Consider the following 17,543-nt stretch of genomic DNA (forward strand, 5'->3'; position numbering starts at 1 on the left):
TTAGTAAGTCTTGTTTGGTGAGAAGGGAATTGAGGGTGGGCAGCCTTGGCTGTGAGTGACATCTCCTGACATGCAGAGGTGCTGTTGATTTAGTCTAGTTTGGCTGGAGGGGCCATTTCCTATTAGTCTTGAGCTCTGGAAGACACAAGAGTCAAATCTGCTTCCTTGCCTTCACACAGAGCTGCCTCCCACGCTGGTGCGGTCCTTCCTGGTTATTCACTAGGAGCAACAGGGTTTCCACAGCAAAATTGCTGCCACCTGGAGTGACTGACAACATCCTCCCAGTTCTCTGTCTTGGAGACAGAAAGGATGTTAGATCTGTTCATGTTTTAGGGCCATCACTGGATGGAACCAGTGGTAGCCCCTACAAAAAAGCAAAGAGACCAAAATTGGAAACAGACAGAGCTGCCTGAGCAGCTGGGCTGTGCTCCAGCATCTGGAGAGTGCTCAATGCCCGTGCAGCCGGGCAAGGCTCCAGCATCAAGCAGCTCTGAGCTCTGAGAGGAGGAAAGCAGCATCATTTCTATGCCTGCTTATGGCCCTATGGGATGTTTTAGTCACTGCACACAGTGGGCAGTGTGAGAGAAAGAGTAGAGATCTGTCTCTGCTTGGATTCTGACTGGGCACAGGGACAGAAGATCGCGTCTGCCTAATCTTTAGCTGAGGAAAATTGCTAGTGGAAGGAAAACCCTGGGGCCTGGCAATCAGTCAAGTACTGCTCCACTTGGTGGACACAGAGGGAGTGTTTGCATGGCATTCAGCAGTGAGAATGTGGAACTCTGAGGAGCAGGAGGAAGCTGCAATAGCTTAATTGTTTAGCCCCTGCAGAACCTGCAATTACACCTAGAGCTGATGGAGGTAACCAAGTGCACAGAAAAGGGAATTTATTGAAATACCTCACCTTTCTGAACAGCAAGTGAATTTTAACTACATTGAATTTTTTAGATAGATTTGCAGTGTTGGTTTTTGTTTGGATTCTTAAAAATAAGTTTGTCTTTTTTAAACAAGTCTGTCAAGTATTCAAGTCTGTACACTTTGAGTGCTCTTTGGAAGGTTATTGCTTTGTTACACTACCTTCTGGATTATGCTTATCACCTTGTACCTTTTCTTGTATAAAACATTTCAATAAAATGCTTCTTGGTAGCATTTGAGTTCACAGAGATGGATGGTGGGGCATGGGATACAGCAATGAAGTCGGTCACCTATCTACAAACCCCAGAGTCCTGAAAAGTGCTCATGATCCTGAACTAAAATTCAGGCAAAAGTCATATTCAGAGTTAAGAAAAGAATGTGCCTTGGCAAAAAAAGTACTGATCTCAGGCCACAGATGGGATGCAGACAATTATCATTATGTCTCTGCCTTCAGACAAGGGATTTCTAGTTCATAATTGGGATGGTCCATTACAGTGAGAACAATGTTCCTGCTTTGCTGCCAGTGCTGGCACTTTCAGAGCTGCTGCAAAGATACAGCAGTCTGACAATACCCATCACAACAGGAAATCTGAAAATCTTAGAACTTGTGCAAAGTCACATATCCTTCATTCCCATGACTGCAAATACCTAACAAGATCTCAGAGGAAGGGTGGCAACAATTATATGGATGTGCTGTGCAACTGTCAGCAGCAGATTCAGTTTTCAGGCATGCTAACTTCATATCTATACTGTGCAGCTAATTTTAATTATAGCATCTGCTTTAATTCGTTTCTCTGGGGTTAAAATAATTTTTGTTCAACAGACATGCTCAGTGCTACCATAACCTGAGCCAACTACTCTCTCCAATGAGAAGGAAGGTCTCCCAGCTGTCATGCTCTGCTGTTTCTAATCACTTCAAGCCCTGAGTTCTGGTCGTTTTTGAATAGAGTTGGATAAAATGCATTCTTACTTCCTACTCTCTGGTATGTGCACTAGGTTATTTTTTTAAGCTGCATTCTTAGAGATATTGGCAAGCATGCTGGCCCTCTAATAGGCACTCACAACATGCAAGCATTACAAGCTTCTAAATTTCACAGTTAACCACAGCAGATTTACACAGAGAGAGCACAGAGCTCCAGGCATTCCCAGTGCACCAATGTTACATTCCCAATGGGCCTGTCTGAGGCATCTTCAAAGTGAGCTCCACTGGCACTTTTAGGTTCCATTTTCTCTAAGGTAAGAAGCTGTTATTTGTCTATAGTTAGAGATTTCCAGAGGTGTGTTGCTTCTTTTCACTTGGGCTAACTTCTGAGAATAACTTGAGGATTTAGGGTCATTTCTAAGATCAGTTCTGGAACCTGAGACTGCCTCTCACATAAAACCGGAGCAGTTAGAAGCTGACCCTGTTCAGAACTTGAATGCTTTTCATAATTCCATGCATGATATGAAGTGCCAGGATGGATTTGGAGCATTAATCTGTGTCTGGAGGTCTGGAGACCTCTGGAACCCAACTTCTGGCATACAGGTGCAGAGCAGGTTCTCTCAGAGCGTGGCAACAGTTGATGTGGTTGCCTGCACTGAGGTATTGCCATCCTGAATGACTGTAATGTACTTCTAAACATCTCCTGGAGTGTTTGTGTAAAAGGAGAAGAGAAACAATTTCCCATGCTAGTCAGTTGATCAGTGCTTTTGAGTATGAAGCATCACTGTTGGTAGAAATGGATTTCATGTCATAGTGGGAGCACATATGTCCTATGGAGTCATTTGTTTAAATGTTGACTTTACATCAAATATTATAAATCTGGAAATTATGCTGATACCCTTTCTAGAGCTCCATGTAGGAAGATGGTATTTTATTAAACAGTTGCAACACCGGCCAAGTGTAACTTGTGAAATGACGTTTTGACTGTGGGATGCATGAAGGATTATCCAAAGCAGAAAAATGTGAAAGACAGCATCATGCTAGCCACTAACAAGTGCAACTATATGTATATTGGTTCTGAAAGCTCAGATGACATATTGGTTGTGAATGATTTTCATCAGCCATAAGTAGCCTTTTTTACAGAATTCTACTGCTAACCATGTATAGTAAACCACAAAAATCATAATTTGTTAGACAGGTTATCCCAAATATGCCTGTAACATTTAAGGAATTAGAGTGGTACAAGTTCTGCAAAGTGTGTGATTTATCATACTGTGCCAATTCTGCAAACACAGGCCATTCACAACCTGGTAGGCAAAGGCAGATATTCATAGGGGAAAAGGACTACAGGAACATGCCAAAAGACATGCCTTTGGGGTGTGAGGAAAGATGGGCTACTGGGACACTAACATCCTTTTTCTGCTCTAGTCACAGGTACCAAACCAAAGATGTCCTCAACAAGAACGATTCTACTCATCCTGGGATTCCTCTCCACTTTGGCTGTAATTGCTTTAATTGCTGTAGCAGTGACCCAAAACCAGCCACTTCCGAAGAATATTAAGGTATTACAAGCTGGTACCCTTAGAGGAAAACAAGCTGGGGGGTTAGGTGTCCATAGTGCTCATGGACATGTTGCTGCCCTTGCTGGCTCTGGCTAACCTCTTTTTCTGGCTCCATGCACCTCAACATCTTGGTTTACATCTTTGTGGGAAAACCAGTCACAGCTTCACAGGGAATCATCTCTTAAGTCACCAGTCCCAGCTTCGCGGTTTCTCTGCTCCTGTTTCCTTTGCCGGGAGCTTTGCACTGAAGCTCTGCTGAGAGGAGCAATGGCACACACAGTCCCACAGCTGCCAGACAGAGGGGCTGTGTGTGCCTGGTGCCCCAGGGGAGGCCAGCACACAGTGCCTCAGGTGTGACACGGGCTCTGCTTTGCCCACAGTATGGGATCGTGCTGGATGCGGGATCGTCCCACACCAACCTCTACGTGTACGAGTGGCCAGCAGAGAAGGAGAACGACACCGGGGTGGTGAAGCAGGTGGAGGTGTGTAAAGTTGAAGGTAAGAGGAGAAAAAGGATCTGGGGAAGGGGCGTGGGATGAAGAAGAGATAATGTAATAAAAGGGTGAGGGAGGAGAAATCTAGAGGAAGAGGTCAATAGTAGAAACAGCATTACACCTGTGAGATAATGCTTCTCACCGGTTCCCATGGCGAGCTGTTTGCGCCTGACCTTCCTGGGGAAAAAATGCATCCACTTTTTCCTTTGTCTTCAGGATGCTTGGGATTAATTGCTTTTTGGAAAGAACTACACCAAAGAATGTACTTAAATAAATAAAATATCTGCATGCACTCTTGCTAAAGTGCTGATGAAAGCAATGAGAGGGGAGAGCATGGTTTGCTCTTTTTCAAGGCTTCTGTGCAAGTTTGTGGCTTTTGCACAAGGCTTGTGGCTCAAGGTTGCTCAACTTATGCATGTCATGGTGCTTTTTTAATTCTATTTAATTGCTGTGTAGATACTGTATGGTTTAGGAAGGGATAAATGAAGCCTAGGGGTGCACACAACAAGGAACAGCACAGACCATCATGGATCGCTGCATTCTGAGATGTTGTCAGACCTGCCTGGGGTCTTTTCAGGCCTCTGCAGTGCAGGAGAGAGCCCTACTGCTATCAAACTGCTGTGATAGCTGCTCAGTGCTGCAGCATCCCACGTCACGAGCAGCACACTGAGCATACAGCAAGCTGGAGCAAATGGGGCTTCACTGCTGCCATGCAGGCACTGGTCCTGGGGCAGAACCAGGGGACACATGGCAGAGAGGGACAACGATTTTTTCCTTGGGTTAGCATGAGACACAATAGCTGCAGAACACCCAGTGTTGTAGTGTGAGCAGAAAGTACACAAACAAATGACAGCATCTGCCCCCAGAGGAGCCAGCATGGAAGGGTCAGGGATATTCAGGCACAGATCCAGGGTACACCCAGGCAGACTCATAGAAGAGACTGCAGATGTTCAGGGCATGCTAAAGAAATGGCTCGGCTCAGCCGTCATTGCTAGTTCATAGCCTGCTTTGCAGAGAAAGGGTGGGAGATGCTGAGCACTGTGACCACCCACTACGTGGATTGGGCTTATCTGGTGCTGTAGGATTCCTAAAGCTCCTCAGAAATGGGGTGGTTGAATCTGATTCTGCTGCCTGTGATACGGTTTGACACACCCGCTCATGACAGCATTCTGGGGTTATGCTTGGAGTCTGAACTATAAACTATAAACTTCTTACAGGCCCTGGGATCTCAGGTTACTCCCATGCCACAGAGAAGGCAGGCCCCTCTCTGGCACAGTGCCTACAACAAGCAAAAGAGGTGATTCCCTCAGCACAGCACAAAGAGACACCCGTCTACCTCGGAGCAACTGCTGGCATGCGGCTTCTCAGGTACTGCAGGGCTTGTCCCCTTCTCCTGCAGCACTGCACCTGGGACCACCATGGATGTGCAGTGGGGGCCTCTGGGGGACAGTCCTTGGACACACTGCCAGCTCACACCGTGCCCAGACAGCCTCCTCTGCTGCGGCCCTCTCTGAGCCCCGAGTCCCCTGGACTTCTCCATTGCTTCCCCACTCACTCCAACCCTCCATCATCTCCTGCATCCACATGCAGCACAGAGACACTGGGAGATCAGCAGTGCCCAAGCTGATGCTCTGACATCCCCATAATAAGGGGATGCTCAAGCATCCCCACACTCTGGTATTAGGCTCAGATTATTGAGCCCAAATATGTTGCTACACCCCACAGAGGGCCATCAGAGGCTAAGGTAATTCTATAATCACAACCTCCTTTAATTACAATTTGTGATTTTCAGGAGGGTGACCCAGACCTCTCCTGGCTAGGACAGGGAACTGATCTTTGGTATATATTGCCTGGGAAATCTTCCTGGGGATATCTTCTGGATTTCTTCTCTAATGGTGACAGTAAAGAGGAGTCTCCACAGTGCAATTCCTGTCACAATACATGCTATAGAACAAGAGCTCTGGTCTCTGCTCCAAGTACCTACCACTCCCAGCTGCAGGGTCTGTAAGCATCAGAGTTGGTGGCAGCTATGCTGTCAAGGTGTGACAGGGAGGACCATGGCAAGTCAGAGCTGGATGACCCACACGAATGACCAACCTCTGATTGGTGGGGAGTTGCAGCCTGCCTGCTCAGAATAAAGCACATAGAGAGCTGTCAGCCAGAGTTACTCCATCCTTTCTTCTGTTCATCCAGGTTGCAGAATGAAAGTGCAGCGGACAAAGTCTTGTCCTCTGTAGGAAACACACTACGCTCAGCTCCCTTCAACTTCCAGGGTGCCAGGATCATCACTGGTCAGGAAGAAGGAGCCTATGGATGGATCACCATTAACTACCTTCTGGGCAATTTCAAGCAGGTAGTTTATCTATAGCAAGACATTTGAATTATTGGTTTGCAGCACTTTGTAAGTCCTGCCTTGCAAGAAGGTGTCACAGGCACTCTCTTCCCTTGTAAGCCATTTACCAGGGATCAGGAAGCTGCACATCTTGCCTCAGCAGTTGCTGTGAGTACATCCTGATACTTAGTCTTATCAGGATGCACCACTATAAATCGGCTTCAAGCACTGAAATAAAACACCAGCATCTTCAATAATTTTGCTTGGGTACAGCATCCTCTTCATTTTCTGATCTAAAATATTTCTGTTTCTGAAAAGTTTGACTATGGTTCTTTCCTGTTGAGCTTATAAATCTTCTGAGAGCTGAAACAGTAAGTGGACTGTTTTTTCTCATAACAGTAGTATTAGATTTCATATTCTTTGCCCTCCTGCAAACACTTGGACATGATCCATTTTCTGTATTTACAAGCTTGCCTTTTTCTTATGTCTTGTTCCAGCTCTCATCTCATGCCCCCTCCAGGACTTCCCATGTTTCCTGTGTTCTGTGCTTCTGCTTCTCTCCTCATAGTTCTTTCTCTTATTTATTTCTCCAAAATAAATCTTCTCCATGCCAAATATATCTGGTTTACTTTGATTTTTTTTCCAAGTCTGGCTGGAAAAAGCTTCTGCACTCCCTGAAATCCTTAAGTGAGACATCAGGAGCACTAGACCTTGGAGGAGCCTCCACACAGATTACCTTTGTATCAAAGGACCTCACTTCTGAGTCCCCAGAGAACCAGCTCTACTTCCGTCTCTACGGCAAGGATTACCAAGTGTACACGCACAGCTTTCTCTGCTATGGGAAGGACCAGGCTCTGCAGCAGAAACTGGCCAGGGATCTACAGGCAAGTACATCTACATCTGTAATTGAACAATCCTGGACTCTCCCAGCTTTGGGATACTGGTGCTGTAAAAGTTGCTGCATCCCAGCTTACCTCTTAGTCTGGATTAGGGAAATGTCATTGTTCTCCATACAAACTACCAATTTGAGATGCCTTGATTCTTGGGAATGGGGTAGCAAGAGAACTGCGTTTAACTGAAGTACTCAGGGAAGGTGACATTTTACCATCTCTGAGAAACCCAAATCAACAGCACAGCTTCACAAACTGTGACTTAAAATAATTTGTCCAGGGTCCTACAGGGAGGCTGTGGCAGTACCCACATCTTCCCCTGTACAGATAGTGCCTTAATCCATCCTTATCCCTTTGACCTGATGTGTGCACCTGGATCTGATGTACTGGGACAAGTGCCACCCTTCCTTGTGGCTTTTTCCCAGGGTGTTATTCTAGAGCAAAGTGTAACAGTTTGGATTGGTTTTTACTTTCAGACCGTGGAGAACAGCAGTCTACCTGACCCATGCTTTCACAAGGGTTATGAGAGGACTATAAATATTAGTGACTTCTTCAAAAACCCTTGCACATCAGACAAGAAAAAGCAATTGCCTTTCAGCCAGCTGTACATTAAGGGAGAGGGGGACTATCAGAAGTGCCGAGAAAACATCCAGAAACTCTTCAACAAAAGCAATTGTCCTTACTCCAGTTGCTCCTTCAATGGGATATACCTACCTCCATTACAAGGGGATTTTGGGGTGAGTCTTCACTCATTCTTCAACTATCTGTGATCCAGAATGTTAGAAGAGCAGAAACTCAGAGTAACGCTAGAGCGCATTCTTCATGACTGAGGCAGGAAATCATTTACAAGATGGCTTTTTGGACATGTAACTTTTTGGACACGAAAGCAGTGCTGCACTTGCTGTGAGGACAGACATGTTAAGAGCTACCCCAGTAAATACTGGCCTACCAGCACTGCACTGCTCCCATTCTAATCCATTTCCTTGGGCTGCTGTGTTTACTCACTTTTTAAGCTGTCTAGCACCAAGGCAGGAGAGCCTGCTGCAGGCAGGAACACTGCTCCTGCAAACCTTGTCTCCTGAGGGCAGTGGTGCCACCAGACCTGAAATTCACCCAGCAGTGTCTGAGTGCTACCAGTGAAAGCAGTCAGCTCACCTATCTGCCTCCCAGACATGATGAGGAGACAGTGCACACTCTGAACAAACATTATGTGTGACACCATGCTAACCATCAGTCCCAGAGCTGCAAAAAGCTGCTCAGTGATTGTGAGGCTTTCCAGGGAACTGCTAATACAATCTTGCCCTGTTCCTAAGCTGCCTCCTACCTATCAGCTACTGGCCATGGTCAGAGATGGGGTTTCTGGACCTTGGATTATATGATGGGGCTCTGTACAATCCTTTCAGACCATCACCTCTGCTCTTTGTGGTGATATTGGTTGCGACTCATCTCACTCAGTTGCCAAAATGGGGTCATGGTTGTGATGGCAATCAGCATTCACTGTATGCCACTGGCACACATAAAGGAGAGAGCTCACAGAAGTTCTTTAGGATATCATAATTCCTACCTCCATCTGGCAGCAGCTCTGAGCTGTATCCCTCAAAATGACATCACTCTTGAAAACATTCCTGCTCTTGTGTGTGTGATGTTGCTTCTTATATTTCTTTATCTATAAACAAACTCATTTTATTTTGTGGGATTTGTGGCTTAGTCAGATTAAAAGAATCTTTCTCCTTCAGGCTTTTTCTGCTTTCTATTTTGTGATGAACTTTTTGAACCTGACCAGTGAACCAAACCCCCTTGCCCTGAACAAAGTGACCAGCACCATTGAGAGCTTCTGTGCCCGGCCTTGGCAAGAGGTGAGCCATGCTTGTTGCAGTAGACTGGGGCTGCTGATACTTTTCTGTGGGATAAATGGCTGGGATTAATTTCCAGAGCAAGATGAGGAAGATCCCCCCAGCACCTGCAGTGGATGCTCAGGCACAAGCTGGAGCAGTGGGAAGGTGTGTTTAACAGTCTGGTGATTGCCTCCTTCCCTAGGTGAAGACAGCATATCACCACATCAAAGAAAAGTACCTGAGTGAATATTGCTTCTCTGGAGCCTACATCCTCTCTCTCCTGGAAAATGGCTATGAGTTCACTGCAGACAACTGGCAAATGATCCACTTCCTTGGAAAGGTGTGTTTCATGGTGGGGAGGGCCCTACCCCAGCAGTTCTCTGCAGCCTCTGCCACTGTTCAGGCAATGCCCTAGGCAGCCTCCCAGCACTGATTCTGCTCTTCTGTTTCAGATTGGCAGCAGTGATGCAGGTTGGACCCTGGGCTACATGCTGAACCTGACCAACATGATCCCTGCAGAGGAGCCAGCCGGGCCCCCTCTCTCCCACGGCAGCTACGTGGGGCTGATGGTGCTGTGCTCCCTTGTGCTGGTGTCTGTGCTCCTGTTTGCCTGGCTTCTCTTCCACAAGCCCAAGTGCCTGCAGAAGGGGATTGTTTAGGAAGAACCTGAAGGCGAGAGGAGCCATGTCATCCTGGCTGCTCAGGGCTAGGAGACCCCAGCAGAGCAGGCTGTACTGCACAGTCCCTCTTACCGAAGCTTCTGACTGTACAACAAGGGCATTTATTTCTTCTGAATCACACTTGCACTGACAGATGTTGGGACATCAGGCTCGCCACCTTCTCTGCCAAGGACAGACAAGCTCGTGTCCCCTCCTTGAGTGGGTTGTACTTTCATTCAAGGAAACTTTGCTGCTTGTTCGTTTCTGCCTTGTGCACAGCATTATAAAGAGAAAAGTGGGAGCAATCTTTGGGAGCCAGTGCTCCTGCAAGGGTTATCTCAGGGTCACACATCCCACTGAGCTCTTGGGAGCTGTCACATACAGGGTGATCCTGCTGCTTCTCTGCTGAAGCTGTTCCCAAGAGCCCTTTCTGCACCAGCATGCCTCTGCTCACCTCCCTGCACCCTGAGCTCTAGCAGCCCTACAGCTGGGTACAGCTCTTGCGCCTGGCTGGCCCCTGAAGGTGGGTCAGGCTCCCAAATGCCACTCTGGGAAAAGAAGGGATGAGGATGAAGAAATGAGCATGCTTGTGGTCATCAGCCCTTAGCTGGGCTCTGTCTGCTGTCAGCTCCTTTTGCAGGTGGCAAAATGCCTTTTCCCCACGTCTTCCTGATGTTGTTGCTGGACCAAAGCTGGCTCACTGTTGCACTGAGCCATTCCCGTGTCCCTAAGGTACATCAAGCCACAAGTTCCCAACCAGGCATAGCTGCTTTTTGTAGGAAGAGCTTGTATTGGCCCAGGTTCCTTGGCCAGTAGTGATTGTCTGTGCCTGCAGGGACTCTGGTGTGATCAGTGTGCCCTCAGGTATAACCCACTAAAGCAATCCAGGGTCACTGTGCTGATAACACAGCACCCTCCAACCTAGGGAAAGTGTTTATTAGTTAATGTTCCTGTAGGCAGCTGGCAGTAGTTAACCAGCATGAGAATGCACAGATAGAACCATTCTTTCCACCAGCAAAATTAGTGAAGATTTGCCTTTCCTTTCCTCATAGCACAGGCTTATCCTATGGCCACAAGACCCAGGGCTTGTGAGTGCACATACTGCAGCCCACACAACTAGGACGATGCCACTGATTGAGTTTATGAATCACTTTCTTCCATTTTTCCATTTCTTGGTCCAAAAAAAAGAGAGGTAAGTCAGAAATCCATTTTTTAAGAAACACTCAGAAACCACTGGTGCCTGTCTACCTCCCACAAAATCTCAGAAATCTCTTCTCCTAATGACCTGTAAAAGGCAAGAAGAAAGCAGATATTGTAGAGAGGAAGGCATAGCAAAGACACACCTCCTTCCCCAAGCAGAGGTGCAGGCAGTGTGGAGGGGTCAGGATGTGCAACCCCAGCAATGCCTTCTCCTTCAGGCAAGCACAGACACAGAGCTCTCCCAGTCTGTCCCTCGGCATAGTCCAGGCCAGAAAATGTCACCCAGTTATTTCTACTTCATGCCTGGAAGTAGAAGCCCTAATATATTGAAGGACCTAAAGGTAAGGGAAAAATCTACCCTGTCCTAAGGTCTTTGGGCAGATCATTGTTCTTCCAAAAACCTGTGTCTTATTTTTGCTCTGAATTAGGTGGCTTCAGCTTCTGTTGGATCTTGTTCTGCCCATTTCCAAAAGACTGAGTAACTCTGCTATTAAAATCCCTTTTTCTTCGGTGGTGCTTGCAAGTTGTCATTATATCATATTAAAATAGACTGGTTTTCAATCTGTAAAGTGGTCTCTGCTGACCTCACTTGCAGCTCTCGACTCCACTTCTTTTAAAAGTTGTACATCTTTCTGAAACTTGGACACCAAAGTTTTCAGCAGGTAGTTGAGTCACTAATAGTGTACCTATCTGGTTTTGATCTATGCCTTATGTTATCCATTCATATATCTCTGGTCCAGGTCTGTTCACTTAACAGAAAGTTTTTAGGCTTTTGAGTCCAGCCGGACTGTTGCAACTTGGTCTTTTTTCCCAGCCATGATATTTCAGAACAGCCTCCGTCTCACATCCTACATCACTGTCTCTCAATATGAGCCATTTTTCCTTCTGTGTGGCTCCACTGAAACACATATTATTCAAAGAATATTGCCCCAAGCAGATTATCCAGTTCAATCTGCAAATGACCTTTCACCAGCAGTAAGTCCGCTGACCAGGTTTTGTTTATCTGCAAATACTCTGCGATGTCGGAATTCAGCTAGGGATGCAGCCTTCCTTCTGTTGTTTGCAGCAAAGACAGGTAGATGAGAGATGAGCAGCAGGTTTTGGCTGGAAGGCATTCAGGAGAAACGTGTGATCAGAGCTGCTTCTGCTGCCCAGACAGCCTCATCTGCAGCACAGCCCATCACATGCCACCTTCCTTGCATATGGAGCCCTTGTAGCAGAGCAGAGCCATGGAGAAGCTCCCCAGGTGAGCTGGCGCATCCGTCCTTCCCGTGAACAGCATGGAAACCTGTAGGGTGGCACTACCTCTCCTGAGACCTCCTTGGGGATCTGGCAGCTGCTCAGTTGTGTCCGTGATGAGAACTGGCAGATCCATTAGGAAATATCAGAAATTGATGCAAAAACTTCATGTGGAAGTTGGTGTGGAAAGAAAGCTTGTTCCAGTCTGGTCTTCTTGTCCCTGCTAAGGATTTATGTCAAAGGAAAATGTCAAATATCTGGGAGAAGAGCTTTTACAATGTTTTGTATCTTCATTGCAAGTCCCATAGTATTAATACTGTTAGCTCCTGATTCTGGAGCCAGATGAGCAGCTGACATCTTCACTTGCTCCTGCTGTCTTAATTATCTCACTTTTTGGTTTGAGTTTTGGGGTTTTTTAAGCTTTAAACATGACTTGACTGCAACCAAAAGGGCCCAAACAAAGATAAATGCTAAATATGTTACAATATTTTTAAACCTTATGACTTTTAGACCCCATTCATAAATCAATCTCTCCAGGATAAGAACTTCTGAGGTGACAACATGCCAGTTGAGCAGCCTGAGGCTTCAGGAATTGATTGACTGAAGGCATCGTGTCAGGGCAAGACCATTGCATGTCATTCCCTGGTAGTGAACATTCACAGAACTGCCTATGATTGTTTTCTCTATATTTCTTCTGTTATTGCAGGACTTTATTCATGGAGGCTACTCAAAATCTTTGGTCAAAGAGCTCAAGTTTATGAACATTCATTTTTTTGCTTCTGTGTTGCATCTGATCTAGCTGTATTCAACTCAAATGTGTGTTCCAGAGCCACCCAACATGTACATGAAGACCATTAATGATAGCGGAGGGAGTTTCCAAATATGCCAGTAATAACGTACCATTTCTCATGTTAATACAGTTGATCTGCCTCATTGATAATTATCTGTGCCTTATTTCTAATTTGATAGCTTCTGGCTTTAATTTCTAGACACTTCCTGCTTTACCATTTTGATTTTCCTGGGTAAAGCATCTTTTAACATCACATGTTCTGTCTATCATGTATTTACTCACTATTCAGCTCTGTGCTGCCAAGACTCCAGACCTTGGTCTCTCCTGAAGAGAGAGCTCTCCTGGGCTCCCAGGAAGCTCAGATGTGCTGCAGCAAGGTGGGATGAGCATCTCTGGTTTGGGTTCAAATGTTGATTGGTCCATTTTTGGGGAGGTTCCTTGCAGAGGGAGTTGATAGCTTTGCAGCGTGCAAGAGCAGCCTGGTCTCGCTGGGACTGATGAACTCTGTGAGCCCTGCCATGTTCAGCTGAGTGTCAAATGTGGGGCAAAGCTATTGGAACTTGTCAGAAGAGAGAGCCCAGGTACCTGCAGCACCCTCACCTCTTGCAGGAAAACTGCTCCCCACCACAGGCTCTAAGTACCTTAGATAAAGTTGCTTCTCCTCTGTGCACAGGCTACAGCAGATTCCTCCAGACCTACAGCAAAGCACAGCGGGGCCTCCACTTGGAAGAAAGCTCTCAGAAGTGGGGCCATCACCTCTGCACTGGAAGGCTGATTTGAAGTGTTGGCACTGGCCAGGGCTTTCCAGTTTCTCCCAGAGCAGTTCTGGGCCGGATGTGTGCCCCTTCATTCTCCACCCCAATTCTTCCCATGCTCTGTGCCAGGCAGGATGTGCAGGCTCTGCAGGGCTGGCAGCTTTGACGCAGGCTCAAGAGCCTGTTCAGGAGGGACTGGGGAGAGCACACTGAGGACAGTAGTCCCTGCCACCCAGGCCATGTGTTTTCTTTCCGTGGCCCAACCCTGAAGAAATGGATCTTTGTTTTGATGCACACACGAGCCTCTGTATGCTTATCATAATAAAGACTTCTGAACTGACGCCAGAAAAGTTTTCATGCTGTTTTCCAGAAGATGGGAGTTTGCCAGTAGTGGAATGGAGCTTCTGGCACTAAACATGGAAAAGTCCTGAGATGTGATTTCCTCTCTTGCCAGTTCCCTGATGCTCTCCTAGGTCAGCTCTGAAGATCCCAGTGGATGGGTAGCATCCCCTCCTGGTAGAGAAATGCACTGTGGTCTTTCCCAGGCTCTGGGCACCTCACATAGGTTGCCTCACTCCTGAGAAGGCTGCTACTGCCCAAACCACATCTTTCTTTGCCTTAGCTTCATCCTGACCTCCTCAAAGCAGTTTGTTCTCCCAAGCTGTGAACTGGACAGAAGCAGTCCTCTGTTCTCATTTTCCCTCTCCCTCCTGCAGGCAGCCCCCTGGCATCGTGCTGGCACTGCAGCCCACCTTTCCACTACCCTAACAGGTGAAGGACAGTGGGCCTGTGCCCCTTGCTCACAGGGCTGTGTGTGTCCGTGTGCAGCCACAGCCACAGCTCTGCCAAGGCAAACAATGCTTGTCACGGTTGTTTTTTTTCTTTCAGCAAGAGCTCCCCACAGTTTGCTCATTCTTATGGCTATTAGCTTGAACTTTCCTCAAATTTTCCAATCTTCCTCTGTTAACAATATGGCCAGAACTAAAGTGAACCCAGCAGATGCAGTCTTTCCATGGTCAGTTCCAGCAGAATCAGCTCCTTGCTGCCTGTGCCCACCAGCAATGCAAGGGTGGGGAGACAGGCCTTGCATTCACATTCCTCTCACTCTCACCTCAGTGGCACAGAGCATTCCTTCTCCCCTTCTTTCTCCCACTGCCTCACGGTCTCTCCATTTTTGAACATCTGGGTGGGGGGTGGGGGAGTGTATGATCCATCCCAGATGTATCAGCCATATTTTCCAAATGAAGTTTTTATTTACTTCCTTCACTGTTTCTAAGTCCTAATGTCATCTATTGTTTGCTTCTGCTTTCATCGGTGTTTTCAAATATGTCAAAATTTATTATTGTCATTTTCCTAGAATGTGTAAAGCCATGCTAGGTCAGATCAAATAGGCAGGGCATTGGCACTCGTCTCCAGCTGTGTGGTGAGCAAGGATTTAGAGGGATAGTTAGGGAAACAGCACAATCCTTTTCTTCTACACATCAGGGGCTTAGGAAATTTGTGATCAAATGATTACCTCAAGATCTGATAACTCTGACTCTGTTCTCTCTGAATTCATCTTATCCTCTTTTGCACTCATTTAACTTTCAGCTTTGATGATGTAATTTCAGGGTGTCTTTTGTGCAAAACTCTTTCCTTTTGTATGCTTTAAACCTGCTGCCTGATGATAGGCTGCCTCCATCCCTGTGCTATGGATAACGCTAACCAACTCTCCAAACCTAGTAGTGTGTGAGATGTGTTCTCCGCTCACATGAGATTTTGCCCAAGGCTCCTTTTTAGGCTCTAATGCTCTGGCATTTCTTTTTTTACTGTTGTTTCTCATATCAGTGCTGCTTGCCTCCATAGGAAAGTGAGAGTTTTCCTCATGTGTCCCTTGGCAGAACTGCAGTTCCAACTCTGCCACTACTGTCCCAGGCTACTGAAAGCAGCCTAGGAAGGGAAAGGGGAGGGTGAAACTGGCCAAACATGGGGCTTGCACTATTTTACTATAGCCCTGCCTAGCACTCTCTGGCTGCCAAGTACCACTGGGTAGTGCTGGAAGCCTGCCCGTGACTCTTTCACATGGCCTTCATTGCTGAAGCCTGGGGAAAGAGCAGCTCCACGGGAACCCAGCAGCCCTGGGAGCAGGGATGTGAAGGAGGTGAAGGCATTTCCCACTGCTGTTGTGGGCTTCCAGCTTTGCAAAATACCATCAGACATGTCTTGCTGCAGAGACAAGAACTGTCCTACCATACCCATGCTCTCCATGCCACAGCTTCAGCTACTTTACCTTGGTTTCTGGCATGTGCTGGGAGAAGCTATCACCTCCAGCACTGACTTTTGTTAGCTAGCCACAGATGGGTGCAATGCCATTCCTGCTCCTGAACGTGTGGTGCTTTCAGACTGGCTGACAAGCAGGGATGGGGGGGGGATGGGGCTTACCTGGGAGAAAGTATTAATATGGTTACTGCTATCTCTATGTATGTGTAATATTTTTCTTTTTCTCTTCATGTCTTCAAAAGGGTATTTTTTCAGAAACAGGGGTTAAGAGGGAACTGTGCAGGTGGGGCAGAAGACCAGGAAGGCAGAGGATCAAGAAGAGAAATTATCACTATGATGGTGCTGGGGCAGAAAAATGTTGAATATGGGAAAGTCTGAGTAAGCCAAGTCATAAGCAGGCAATCCATGTGCCTTGACCACCAGCCTGTACTGTCTGCACCAGAGGCTATCAACAGCAGCTAGAGGCTATAAACAGGGACTCCTTAGTTTTACCAATGCTCTTCCTGGAAAACTGAGGTAGAAAGACAGCAGCCCAAGCAGATGTGGAGAACAGGTACGAAAGCACTGGGAAAGAATGCTTTGCTGGGTGAAGCAAGCCTTGACAGAAATTAGAGCAAGGCAGCACAGATCCACCTCAAGGCTGAAGGGAAAGCAAATGTTTGGCATGGCACTGAGTATCCCGGGCAGCCCATTACTGGCGGCCCGAGGAGCTCCTCTCCAGCATGGCCTGGATATAGCAGAATAGCATCCTCATTTTACCCAAGGGGGCCTTTCTCTTGGCCTGTCCAGCCATGATAGTAAATTTTTCAGATGTTTGTGTTCATGTTTGGTCTCTGTGTCGGGGTTGTTCTAGTAAATACCTCTGTCAGAGCCACTAGGCTGCTGGAGTTTTAGCCTTGTGGGGCAAGACTGCAAAGCAAGGCTGCCTCTGGCAGTGGGCAGAGAGCAGGGACGATGAGGTGTCTGCTGCTGCCCACTGGGATAAGCATGGCAGAGGGGTGGAGAGGAACCGGCTTCCCCTATATCCAGAAACAGTTTGTAATCCTTTGTTAGCAGACAGCAGGACATTTTCATTTGTCTATATGCAGTTAAGCAATGTCCTCCTGCACAGCGCCTGTCAGAGCTCTTTCTCATGCACCCTCCCAGAGCAGGGCGGGGTGATAGCAGACTGTTCGAGCGGAGCTCTCCGTGATGATTCCTGATCAGCAGACAACTCCTGCATTACATCCCACGCTGCTCTTCCCTCCCCCTGCACCGTCCCAGCTCGGCAGTTCGGGCAGCCAGCTGTGGCAAGGGCCATGCAGTCCCTGCCTCTGTTTATCCCGGGAGCAATGGGACCGCCGGGTGAGCAGGGCCGGGCAGAGGGGCCGACTGACCCGCGGCGGTGCCTCCGTTTCCCCAGGAGATGGGGCAGGAGAGGAGGCGCGGCGCGGAGCCGGGTCCGGACTGCGGGGAGGAGCGGTGGGAGCTGCCCGCGCCGGGCAGGGCTGCGGGGATCGTGCGAGCAGCGCGGCCGCCCCGGCGCTATCCCCATCCCCCTGGGCTCCTGCCCCACGGGAGAGTGACGGGCACAGCAGAGCCCCCCGCCCGCCGGCCCCCTCTCCTCTCCTTTCCCCCGCCCGCCGCTCCCCGAGCGCTTGGCAGCCCCGACGCCCTCCGCAGCCAGTTTTCCAGCCCTGCGCTTCTTCTGCGGT

At 47.7% G+C, this 17,543-nt stretch overlaps 1 protein-coding gene across 1 annotated transcript in view; it reads left to right on the forward strand.

The window, feature by feature from the left end:
- Nucleotides 1-13,930, forward strand: part of ENTPD1 (ectonucleoside triphosphate diphosphohydrolase 1) — a 32,066-nt gene extending 18,136 nt beyond the window's left edge. The window contains exons 2-10 of the mRNA XM_066554876.1: nucleotides 3,263-3,396; nucleotides 3,777-3,894; nucleotides 5,108-5,258; nucleotides 6,084-6,243; nucleotides 6,870-7,106; nucleotides 7,589-7,849; nucleotides 8,849-8,968; nucleotides 9,150-9,287; nucleotides 9,400-13,930. Coding sequence (XP_066410973.1) covers nucleotides 3,263-3,396; nucleotides 3,777-3,894; nucleotides 5,108-5,258; nucleotides 6,084-6,243; nucleotides 6,870-7,106; nucleotides 7,589-7,849; nucleotides 8,849-8,968; nucleotides 9,150-9,287; nucleotides 9,400-9,606 — 1,526 coding nt within the window. The 3' untranslated portion in view covers nucleotides 9,607-13,930. The remainder of the gene's footprint in view (nucleotides 1-3,262; nucleotides 3,397-3,776; nucleotides 3,895-5,107; nucleotides 5,259-6,083; nucleotides 6,244-6,869; nucleotides 7,107-7,588; nucleotides 7,850-8,848; nucleotides 8,969-9,149; nucleotides 9,288-9,399) is intronic.
- Nucleotides 13,931-17,543: the final 3,613 nt, after the last annotated feature.

The sequence above is a fragment of the Molothrus aeneus genome, chromosome 8 (assembly GCF_037042795.1).
Source record: "Molothrus aeneus isolate 106 chromosome 8, BPBGC_Maene_1.0, whole genome shotgun sequence".
Lineage (NCBI taxonomy): Eukaryota > Metazoa > Chordata > Aves > Passeriformes > Icteridae > Molothrus > Molothrus aeneus.